The sequence below is a fragment of the Gopherus evgoodei genome, chromosome 2, assembly GCF_007399415.2.
Source record: "Gopherus evgoodei ecotype Sinaloan lineage chromosome 2, rGopEvg1_v1.p, whole genome shotgun sequence".
NCBI lineage: Eukaryota > Metazoa > Chordata > Testudines > Testudinidae > Gopherus > Gopherus evgoodei.
This window is the reverse complement of record NC_044323.1, coordinates 907,890-920,222: the sequence shown is the minus strand read 5'-3', so window position 1 is coordinate 920,222 and position 12,333 is coordinate 907,890. Positions and strand designations below refer to the sequence as shown.

Below are 12,333 nucleotides of genomic sequence, written 5' to 3'. Positions count from 1 at the left end.
ATAGCACAGCAGCACCCATGGGCCCTCATTGGGCCAGGGGCTAAACAAACACATGGGGAGACACAGTCCTGTCCCCTGGCATGCACAATCCAATTTTAAATCAAGATATGGTTCAATGGACAGAGGGCTGGGCTGGGATACAGGAGAACTGGGTTCAGTTCCTGGCTCTTCCGCTGACTTGCTGGGCGATTTGTACAAGTCCCTCCCTCTTGCTGTGCCTCCGTTTCCCCTTTCAGCCATTGCCTGTGTTGTTTCCCCTTCATGAACCTCCCCCCTTTATTGACTCCTCCTGCAAGCAACCTACCCCCCCCTTCCATTTCAGCTTGCTTATGGAAGTATAGTTACTATCGTTTAAAAAGCTTGTATTCTTTATTAAAAGTCATTCCCTGTAAGCAACTCACTCTCCAACTTCATTTAAAAAGCATGTAATTATAAAAAGAGTAAGAGAAATAACAAGGTATCCCGGGAGTGGTTTGGGAGGAGGATAGGAGGGAAGAAAAAGGCCATTAAAGAAGCCTTGAAAACGAGTTTCATCATGGGCCAGGGTACGGTGTGACTGCTGTGTTTGTTTCCCCTTCATGAACCTCCCCCCTTTATTGAATCCTCCTGCAAGCAACCTCTCCCCCACTTCCATTACAGCTTGCTTATGGAAATAAAGTTACTATCGTTTAAAAAGCTTGTATTCTTTATTAAAAGTCATTCCCTGTAAGCAACCCACCCTCCCACTTCGTTTAAAAAGCATGTAATTATAAAAAGAGTAAGAGAAATAACAAGGTATCCCGGGAGTGGTTTGGGAGGAGGACAGGAGGGAAGAAAAAGGCCATCAATATAATGACAGCCTTTTGGTTGGACTGTCCACGGGGGTGGAGTGGGCGGGTGCAGAAAGCCTTCCCCCACGCGTTCTTACACGTCTGGGTGTGGAAGATATGGAACATGGTGAGTACTGAGGGTGGTTAAACATGGGCTGGAGCGGCACTCTGTGACCCCACAGCTCTTCCTGAAGATCCACCAGATGTCGGAGGATGTCAGTTTGATCGCGCAGCAGCTCCAGCGTTGCATCCCGCCACCGCCGATCTTCCTGCCTACACCTCTGATCTTCCTGCCGCCACATCTCATCTCGAGCGTCCCTCCTGTCCTCACGTTGGTCCCTCCTGTCCTCACGTTCACTGGCATCTTTCCTGTACTTTGCTACCACGTCTTTCCACTCCCACAGATGAGCTCTTTCATTGCGGGTTACTGCCATGATTTCTGTGAACATTTCATCTCGTGTCCTCTTCTTCCTCCGCCTTATCTGAGCTAGCCTTCGGGCTAGAGTAGGGAGGCTTGAAAAATTTGCAGCTGCATGAGTGGGGGGAAAATAGTGATAGAAGAATTATAAGAGATACATTTCACAGAACAATGGTTATACTCTTTCACAGTGAACTACACTATTCACCTTACATAGCACATGTGATTTCACTACAAGGTCGCATTTGGATTCTTTTAGTATTTAGTGCCTGCGGCTGTGGTGTAACAGATCAACACAGATGCAGGTCCGGGGATCACAATTCAGCTTGCATGCGGTCATGGTAAGCCCTATATCTAATCACACACACACACACACACACACACCCCCGCGTGGCTAGTAGCTGGGAAGATTCCTGCTGGCCAAATGCTAAAAAACACATCTTCTCCCTGTTCTTCTGCTTTTACATGGAGCAGCAGACGACATACTCTACCCCTAAGGGAATTGTTTTCCCCCTCCCCACACCACATGGCTGCTATAATGGCAGATCACTGCTAATCACCCCCCCTTTCTCCTCCCCCCACCCACTGCATGGCTAGTAGCTGGGAAGATTCCTGCTGGCCAAATGCTAAAAAACACATCTTCTCCCTGTTCTTCTGCTTTTACAAGGAGCAGCAGATGACATACTCTACCCCTAAGGGAATTGTTTTCCCCCTCCCCACACCACATGGCTGCTATAATGGCAGATCACTGCTAATCACCCCCCCTTTCTCCACCCCCCCCCACACCGCGTGGCTGGTAGCTGGGAAGATTCCTGCTGGCCAAATGCTAAAAAGCACATCTTCTCCCTGTTCTTCTGCTTTTACAAGGAGCAGCAGACGACATACTCTACCCCTAAGGGAATTGTCTGTCCCCTTAATAAAATACATTAATTTTAACCAGGTTACCATGAACGATATCACTCTCCTGAGGATAACACAGAGAGATAAAGAAATGATGCTTCTTGAATGCCAGCAATCACCGGGACCATACGCAGCTAGGCTTTGTCATGCAATGATACCCGATTACGTGCTCCAGGCATGGCGTGGTTAAGTGTCCTACCATGGTGGACAGAACAAGGCTGCCTTGCCCAGAAACCTTCTGCAAAGGCTTTTGGAGTACCTCCAGGAGAGCTTCATAGAGATGTCCCTGGAGGATTTCCGCTCCATCCCCAGACATGTTAACAGACTTTTCCAGTAACTTTAATGCCAGCTAATGCATGCAAGCCCTCATGGCAAATCAATCATTAAAAAACGCTTGCTTTTAAACTATGTTTTATATTTACAAAGGTACACTCACTAGAGGTCGCTTCCACGGCTTCACTGTCTGGGCTAGTGGCTTGGGAGGGCAGGGACGGTAATTCCGTCTGGGTCACAAAAAGCTCCTGGCTGTTGGGGAGAATGGAGTGCTGTGTGGTCTCTGCAAGCTCTTCCTCCTCGTCATCTTCCCCCTCTGCTGAATCCTCATCCATGGGTGAGATTATAACCCCCACCTCGGAATCCACGGACAAGGGGGGGGGGGTTGTAGTGGCGCAGCCCCCTAAAATTGCATGCAGCTCAGCGTAGAAGCGGCATGTTTTTGGCCCTGATCCGGATCTGCGTTTGCTGTTTTGGTTTTCTGGTAGGCTTGTCTGAGCTCCTTGACTTTAACTCTGCACTGCACCGAGTCCCTGCTGTGGCCTCTCTCCCTCATGGCATTAGAAATCTTTTCAAAAGTTTTCTCATTTCGTCTACTGGAACGCAGTTCTGATAGCACAGAATCTTCTCCCCATACAGCGATCAGATCCAGTACCTCCCGTGCGGTCCATGCTGGAGCTCTTTACCTATTCTCAGGAGACTGCATGGTCACCTGTGCTGATGAGCTCTGCGTGGTCACCTGTGCTGATGAGAGCTCCACGCTGGCCAAACAGGAAATGCAATTCAAAAGTTCCCGGGGCTTTTCCTGTATATCTGGCCAGTGCATTAGAGTTCAGTTACCTGTCCAGAGCGGCCACTGGTGCACTGTGGGATACTGCCCGGAGGCCAATAACTTCGATTTGCGTCCACACTAACCCTAAATCGATATAGTAATATCGATTTTAGTGTTACTCCTCTCGTTGGGGAGGAGTACAGAAATCGATTTTAAGAGCCCTTAAAATCGATTTAAAGTGCGTTGTAGTGTGGACGGGTATAGCGTTAAATCGATTTAACGCTGTTTAAATCAATTTAACTGCGTAGTGTGGACCAGGCCTTAGACTATGGTCTTTGGGGAAGGGTCAGTCTCTTTCAGCTGTGGCCTCTACGTGCTATGAGCGACTGTATTGCCAACAACCGGCACGAGGAGTGACTGGCCCAGACGGAGACAAAAGGGAGATGGCAGCGGGACGGAGTCACACTGAAATCAGAGCTGCTTTTTTTAACCTCTGCCTTTGTCTCTTGGCATGTTTTAAAACCTCAGCTTTTGCCAGTTTCTGGATTTTTTTTTCAGTTCCCCTCTAGTTCAACCTGATGGCTCCTGGGGCAGCGAACCATCCAGGGGCCTTTCCAGCCTGCCAAAAAGATAACTGACAGTGGAGACTTTCCAGGGCATTTCACCTCAACAGCGCAGATCTGTGGCTGGGGCAGGAAGTACAAAGAATCTTGTCTCCTGCTGAAGCAGCCGGGGGGGAGCTAGGGAGCAGGTGAAGAGCAGAGCCTCTGTCTAGACACAATCCCAGCACTGTCTTGGACTTTCGACGCATCTGCCAGAGGCCCGCTGGGGATCTCCCCCAACCTATATGGAAGGGGAGCTTGGGAAGTTTATCGTCTATGATGGAGATGGGCAAAGTGCTGGGTCAGATTATCCCTGGGATAGCTCCAGTGAAGTGAATGGGATTAGAATCTTTCTGGCCCTGCCCATTCACTCCTTGCCTAATCATAGGTCCCAGTTGGCCATTAACTAGATCGCATTCAACAAGCTTCCTTCCGTCTTGTCTCCTTACCAGTCTCTTACCCTGATTTTTCTACATACCCAAGGTGCTGCAGGGACAGTGCTGGATTTGGGTCTGGAGGTCACCCTCTGAGCGTGCGGGATGATGATAACCCTTGAGACCCCCTGTCCTATTAGAAACCTCTCTTTAGAAAGGATGGGGAGAGAGAGAGGGCAATAGATTTACAAGGGATACAAAGACAGCCCTTTTTTAAAAAATGCAACATCTAATTAATCTGTGGAACTCATTGGCACAGGATATTCTTGAGGCCAAGAACTGAATAAGGTTCAGAACTGGTGAGAAATATACAGGTGAAATTCAGCCCCTGTAGGGACCAGCACAAAGACCAGTTACATCCCATTTCAGCCCTACAAGATTTATGCATCACTCAAGTTCCGTTTGTGCTGGTCCCCTGCACAGGGTGAATTTCACCCTATCCAGATAACTGAGATCTGCCCATTCATGTACAATAAGAAACAATTTTGCAATGTCATAGATGGACTCAATTACTTAACAGAATATTAAAAACATAAGAACGGCCATACTGGGTCAGACAAATGGTCCATTTAGCCACAGACCCCAACTTTCCAAAGTTCCGGGGGTGCTTGACATCCAGCTGTGCCCCATCCCCACTCCACCCTTTCCCCCAAGACCCCACCCCTGCCCCATCTGTTCCTGCCTCCGCTCCATCCTGCACCACCTCTTCCTTCCCAGTTCCCCACCTCCCTCGAGCGTGCCTCATCCTTGCTCGCCTCCCCCCAGCCTCCTGCATGCTTCGAAACAGCTGATCATGGCATACAGGAGGCTGTGGGGGAGGGGATGATCAGTGGGACTTGCCTGTGGGCGGGAGGTGCTGGGGGGTGGGAGGGAGCTGATAGAGGGGTTGCTGGTGGGTGCTCAGCACCCACCATTTTTTCCCCATGGATGCTCCAGCCCCGAAGCACCCATGGAATTGGTGCCTATGCATCTAGCCCGGTATCCTTTCTCTGACAGGGGCCAGTGCCAGATGCTTCTGGCAGTTGGCGGTTTAGGGACACCCAGATCATGGTGTTACATCCGTGACCATCTTGGCTAACAGCTGTTGATGGATCTATCTGCTATGAACTTATCTAATTCGTTTTTGAATCCAGATGTACTTTTGGCCTTCACAATATCCCATGGCAATGAGTTCCACAGGTTAATTGTGGCTTGTCTGAAGAAGACTGTTCTTTGGTTTGGTTTAAACCTGGTGCCCATTAATTTCATCGGGTGACCCTGGTTCTTGTCTTATATAATGGGGTATATATTTACTGTCTCCATGCCAGTCATGATTGCATAGACCTCTGTCATATCCCACCTCACTCACCTCTATTTCAAACTGAACAATCCCAGTCTTTTTTCTCTCTCCTCCCGCGTCTAATGTTCATGAGGCCATGGAAAGCTCCGTTTGTGATCTATCCTAAAGAGAAGGTGCCCTGTCCTTATTGCACATAAAGCCCACTCATGGCAAACAGACTTGGCTGAAAGGCACTTTCCCACAGCCAGAGCACACTGACGCTGTTTCTACCAGCTGGGAAGGGCAGGCCTTGGAACTGCCATGCAATGTGCAGACCTGTCATTCCATGGCAAGTGATCAATGCAGAGAGAAGGGCAGGGAGGAACATTTCAAGCCAGTGGACAGGTAGGTCAGAAAAGAATGTCCCTGGGTCCCCACCTATGGGAAAGCCTAGGGCCACAAGAGCTCTGTAGAAGTCAGTCAGGGCCCTGGGGTATAAGGCAATGGGGCTGATCCTGAGAAGTGCACCTTTCCCCCTGAGCACTCTCCGCTCCCTGTGCAGCTAGTGGGAGCTGAGGGAGGCTCTGTTCCTGGCAGACTCAACCCCCAGAATAGGAGCAAAGAGAGGGAAAGGCACAGCTGATGCTGGGGATTTATATACAAAGCTGCCTGAGCTACCCGGTCTTTTGTCTCTTGTTGCTGGGCTGGAGATTTGCGTTTAAAACACAGGCAAAGGGACCAAGGGGAGTGAGGAGTTGTCATAACTTTAGTCCCAGATTTGGACCTTAGCGTCCAAAATATGGGGGTTAGCATGAAAACCTCCAAGCTTAGTTACCAGCTTGGACCTGGTACTTGCTGCCACCACACAAAAAATTAGAGTGTTTTGGGGCACTCTGGTCCCCCTGAAAAACCTTCCCTGGGGACCCCAAGACCCAAATCCCTTGAGTCTCACAACAAAGGGAAATAATCCTTTTTCCCTTCCCCCCCTCCAGGTGCTCCTGGAGAGATACACAGACACAAGCTCTGTGAATCCAAACAGAGTGACTCCCCCTCTCCCTTCCCGGTCCTGGAAACAAAAAGGACTTTCCTATTCCCCCAGAGGGAATGCAAAATCAGGCTAGCCAATTCAACACACACCGATCTCCCCTGATTTCTTCCTCCCACCAATTCCCTGGTGAGTACAGACTCAATTTCCCTGAAGTAAAGAAAAACTCCAACAGGTCTTAAAAGAAAGCTTTATATAAAAAAGAAAGAAAAAAATACAAATGGTCTCTCTGTATTAAGATGACGAATACAGGGTCAATTGCTTAAAAGAATATTGAATAAACAGCCTTATTCAAAAAGAATACAAATCAAAGCACTCCAGCACTTATATTCATGCAAATACCAAAGAAAAGAAACCATATAACTTACTATCTGATCTCTTTGTCCTTACACTTAGAAACAGAAGATTAGAAAACAGAACTACTTCTCCAAAGCTCAGAGAAAGCAGGCAGACAGAAAACAAAGACCTCGGACACAAACTTCCCTCCACCCAGAGTTGAAAAAATCCGGTTTCCTGATTGGTCCTCTGGTCAGGTGCTTCAGGTGAAAGAGACATTAACCCTTAGCTATCTGTTTATGACATGCCCCCCAAATTGCAGACAGTGGGGAAGCTCACTGGCGGCGATTTCCTTCTAGAACTTGAAAATAAACAGATTAATACAACACATGCACCTTTACATATACCACTAAGTATATAACTAACAGACTTTTACAGTTTAAGAACACTTTTTAACTACTGGATTCTGGGAAACTCTCACGGGAGAGTGCATCAGCTACTTTGTTAGAAGCTCCTGTGATGTGCTGAATCTCAAAATCAAAATCTTGGAGAGCTAAACTCCAACGAAGAAGTTTCTTGTTGTTCCCCTTGGCAGTATGAAGCCACTTTAGCGCAGCATGGTCAGTTTGTAGCTGGAACCGCCCCCCCCAAACATATGGGCGTAGCTTTTCCAGGGCATACACAATGGCATAGCATTCCTTTTCACTGACTGACCAGTGACTTTCCCTCTCAGACAGTTTCTTGCTGAGAAACACGACAGGATGGAAGTTGTGATCTGTTGCTCCCTGCATGAGCACTGCTCCTATACCACGCTCAGATGCATCCGTGGTTACTAGGAATGGCTTGTCAAAGTCCGGGGCCCTGAGCACAGGGTCCGACATGAGCGTTGCCTTAAGCTGGGTAAAGGCTTTTTGACACTCATCAGTCCACTTAACGGCATTTGGCTGGGTCTTTTTGGTTAGGTCGGTCAATGGGGCAGCGATTTGGCTGTAGTGTGGTACAAATCGCCTGTAGTATCCGGCCAAGCCTAAGAAGGATTGGACCTGTTTCTTTGACCTTGGGACAGGCCACTTTTGGATAGCATCCACCTTGGCCTGTAGGGGGTTTATGGTTCCTCGACCCACCGGGTGCCCCAGGTAAGTCACTCTGTTTTGGCCTATTTGACACTTTTTGGCCTTAACAGTTAGTCCTGCCTGCCTGATGCGCTCAAAGACCTTTTCCAGGTGTAGTAGGTGTTCGGGCCAGGAGTCTGAAAAAATGGCCAGATCATCGAGGTAGGCAACTGCAAATTCTCCCAGTCCAGCTAGTAGACCATCTACCAGCCTCTGGAAGGTGGCGGGTGCATTTCGAAGGCCGAAAGGAAGGACATTGAATTCATACACCCCCGCATGGGTGACGAATGCTGACCTCTCCTTGGCAGGTTCATCTAGCGGTACTTGCCAGTACCCCTTGGTTAAGTCTATTGTAGAGATGAACTGGGCACGTCCCAACCTCTCCAATAGCTCATCAGTGCGAGGCATTGGATAGTTGTCCGGACGAGTTACCGCATTTAGCTTACGGTAGTCCACGCAAAAGCGTATTTCCCCATCTGGTTTGGGTACCAGAACCACTGGAGATGCCCATGCACCTGTAGATGGGCGGATTATACCCATCTGTAGCATGTTCTGGATTTCCTGTTCTATAGCAGCTTGGGCATGAGGAGACACCTGGTAGGGTGGGGTTCTGATTGGGTGGGCATTACCTGTATCAATGGAGTGGTATGCCCGTTCAGTCCGTCCTGGGGTGGCTGAGAACAATGGGGCGAAGCTAGTGCACAGCTCCTTGATTTGTCGTCGCTGCAGACGTTCCAGGGTGGTTGGGAGGTTCACCTCTTCCACGCCACCGTCTTTTTTCCCGTCGTAGTAGACACCGTCAGGCCACTCAGCCTCATCTCCCTGGACTGTAAACTGACAAACCTGTAAGTCTCTAGAATAGAAAGGCTTGAGAGAATTAACATGGTACACTTTAGGCTTTAGTGAGGAATTGGGAAATGCTATGAGGTAGTTTACAGTTCCCAGGCGCTCTTGGACCGTGAATGGCCCTTCCCATGATGCTTCCATCTTATGGGCCTGTTGCGCCTTCAAGACCATAACCTGGTCTCCTACCTTGAAAGAACGTTCTCTGGCATGTCTGTCATACCAGGCCTTTTGCTCTTCCTGAGCATCCTTTAGGTTCTCTCTAGCAAGGGCTAAAGAGTGTTGGAGGGTGCTTTGTAGGTTGCTTACAAAGTCCAGAATGTTAGTTCCTGGAGAAGGCGTAAACCCCTCCCATTGCTGCTTCACCAACTGTAATGGCCCCTTAACCTCGTGACCATACACAAGTTCAAACGGTGAAAACCCTAAACTGGGATGTGGTACAGCCCTGTAGGCAAACAGCAACTGCTGCAACACTAGGTCCCAATTATTGGAGAATTCGTTGATGAATTTTCGTATCATGGCCCCCAAAGTTCCATTGAACCTTTCCACCAGGCCATTGGTTTGATGGTGGTACGGGGTGGCAACCAAGTGATTCACCCCATGAGTTTCCCACAGCTTTTCCATGGTCCCTGCCAGGAAATTAGACCCTGAATCTGTAAGGATGTCAGAAGGCCAACCTACCCTGGCAAAGATGTCTGTTAGGGCCAGGCACACAGTGTTAGCCCTGGTGTGCATGTGGGTGTGTTGTTTTAACCCTTTTGATGCTGGGGGGATTCAGAGGAATGGCTCCTACTCATGTGGTCAGGTCTCGATCCTCCACCCCACTGCCCAGCATGGAGATTAACCACCAGGGAACATTGCCCATGACTCCCAGAGCCCTGGCCTCCGGCACTTTCAATTCAGAAACCTACTGACATGTCAGACATGTTGCTTAATTTACCCCTGTCAGGGCCGAGCAGCAGCCCTGGTCTGTGATGTGCTGGGGCCACGACCGACTGGCACCTGCCAATGTCTGAAAGCTGCTCAGAGAGGCAGATAGGGGCCGGGCTTTTCGCTCCATTGAACTAGGCCATCCAGGAGGGGGGACGGGACAACGATAAACATATTGGTGACGTGGGGACTGTTCTCCTCAATCGGGGGCGAGGCCTGGGTGAGCTTGGGGTGTCTGGTTAAGAAGAGTGGGAATGGCCACAGGGAACCCTGGGCATTGAGCCTGTCCAACAGGGACCAGTAACCACAAGCTGCTCGGGTCCGACCATACACCCAACCCTTACCTTGCGAGAGAGCCCTTCAGACATGTCGGCAGGTGAGGTGAGGTGTCCGGGACTGGGAGCCAGTCAGCAGCCTTCACCCAGATCTCTCCACCTCGCAGGGCTCCATCGCTCACGTTTTCATGTGACTGCAAGAGCCAGTTTCCAGTCAGCCAGTGCAGGCCGCCCCCTGCCCTGCTCCACAAGCTGATGGATACAGGGCTGGGGAAGATTAGCTGTCACAGCTCATAGCAGGGGCAGGGGATATAGGGAGGGGGTGGCCCTCAGAGCCAGTGAGGGGGACAAGCGGGAGCACCCCAAACAGAGCTCCAGATGTTCACTGCTTTGGCTGATCAAATCCCCCTCTGCTGAGATGGTCCTCAAATCAGGGGGGCATCTCCCTACATCAGAGCCAGCTCCCTTTGTAGGAGCCTTGGCGAAAAGGGCCGCGTGGGCTGCTGCTAGAGAGGGACCCTGGGAGACGTAGTTCTTCTGCCCAGGCCTTGCTGTGGGATGCCTGCGTGTTCCAGCTGCAGTCCCCAGCACAGACCCTCCCCAGCTTCCTATGGGAAGAGGGGATTTTACATCTCCCAGCCGGGCCTGGGCTGAGAGCCGGGCACTGGATAGGAGAGGGAAGCTGCAGAAGCACCTGTTCCGGTCCCACTCGCTCGCCCCTCTGCTGGAGTGGGCCCTGGGGCTAGTGCTGAGCCGGTGGCTTGGGGCACCTCTGAGTGTGTGGGAATTGCTCAGAGGAGACTGAAATGCTAGGTCCCATCTCCCTGGTGTGGACATTAACAAGCCTGGGGATGAGATCAGGGATTTGCCCTGATCTCCTGAGCTCATATTTCAACCCCACCTCCACGGGGTGCAGTGCATTATGCCTCTAGTTGTGGGCCTAGAATGTTGCCAAATCACAGACATTTCCTGCCTCAACTCCCTGGTGCCCTGAGACCTCAGCACTATGAGGAGCCCTTCATGTGCCTCAGTTTCCCCAATTATAAAACAGGGCCGATGATGCTTACCCACTTTGTAATGTGCTTTGAGACCCACCGATGATAAAAGACCAGTGTTTCCAGCCACAGGCAGGCTCCTGAATGCATTTATAGGCAGCTTATCTGAGAGTGGGCTGATTTCCAGAGGGACCAAACCCATTCTCAGTGGGACTGCTGGGTGCTTAGCTCTGCAGAAAGCCGGACCAATTGTATTTAGAATATACATTAAATATGTATTTAGGTGTCTAGGATGTAGGCTCACAGGTTTGAAATGATTGGCACAAGACTTTTACTATTAATGTTTTTCATTATCGTAACCATCGGCCCGCATGTGCCGGCTTCCTGGTGTTCTTCTCTCCCCTGACCTGACATCTGAGTAACTTCTTGTGGTTATGAACCCAACACCCAACGCTCAAGCCCTAAGACAGGCCCATTTCCTCATTGCGGGGGGTTCTGGCCCCACTGAAGCTAGTGGAGGTTTTGTCATTGGTGTCACTGAGGCCACAGTTCCAGTCAGGGCTCTGAAGCTGCTGACCAAGAGTAACGGGAAATGTCACCTGACAAAACACTCTTCGAATTCCAGCAAGAGAGTCTGGCTCTGTCTGGGATTTTTTTACCCCTTTAATGCATTGGCCTATCAGGCAGCTAGACCCCACCAGCTCATTTCACAGGCTTAGCTGGCAGAATAATTTGCATTTGTGTATGATCTTGGGTGAAGTTTTCGGGCCAAACCCTGAAGGCCTGGGTGTGGTCAAACTCTCTCTGAAGTTAGTGACGATTTTGTCTGCACCAGGATTTGGCTCTTTGAGTTTGTGGACTTGATGTTTTTCCTCCAGTGAAGCTCACTGGGGTTTTAGAGCTGACTCCACCACCAGCAGGCTCTGATAAGGCCACCTGAGAAAGTTGCAAGGCAGACTCTTATACTGCACTAGGTGCAAGGGGACTCCGTCCCCTCGCCAAGCCTGAGCCCTGCTGACCTGTTGGGCCCCATCGGCATAAGTAGCTGGGGAGGCTAGAGCTGGGAGCAGAGTCCCTACATTGAGGGGCGGGGCAAGGGCAGGTGCCATGTTCTCATTGCGTCCACCCAGGTCGGCCCCGTGTCAGAGGGTGGCCCAGATCCCACTCCAGCTTAGACTCCCTCTGGCACCAGAGGCCAAGTCAGCAGGAAACCTTCCGGAAGATGATGCTGCTCGCTGCACCTTCCCTGGGCCTGGGCTTGAAGCCCTAAAGACTTAGGGTAGAAGATATCTCACGGAGAGCACGTCCTTGTACTGAGTCGGACCCTACAGACCATCCTCCAAGCCTCCTTGTCTGATTGGACAGACCCTCAAAGAGGAAGGTGCCCCCCC

General features: G+C 50.3%; 1 protein-coding gene across 1 annotated transcript in view; it reads right to left on the bottom strand.

Moving 5' to 3' along the window:
* Positions 1–12,333, bottom strand: part of LOC115647267 (zinc finger protein 436-like) — a 35,712-nt gene that overhangs the window by 3,636 nt on the left and 19,743 nt on the right. Inside the window, 2 exon segments of the mRNA XM_030554171.1 lie at positions 908–938; positions 10,017–10,141. Of these exon segments, the coding sequence (XP_030410031.1) occupies positions 908–938; positions 10,017–10,141 (156 nt within the window).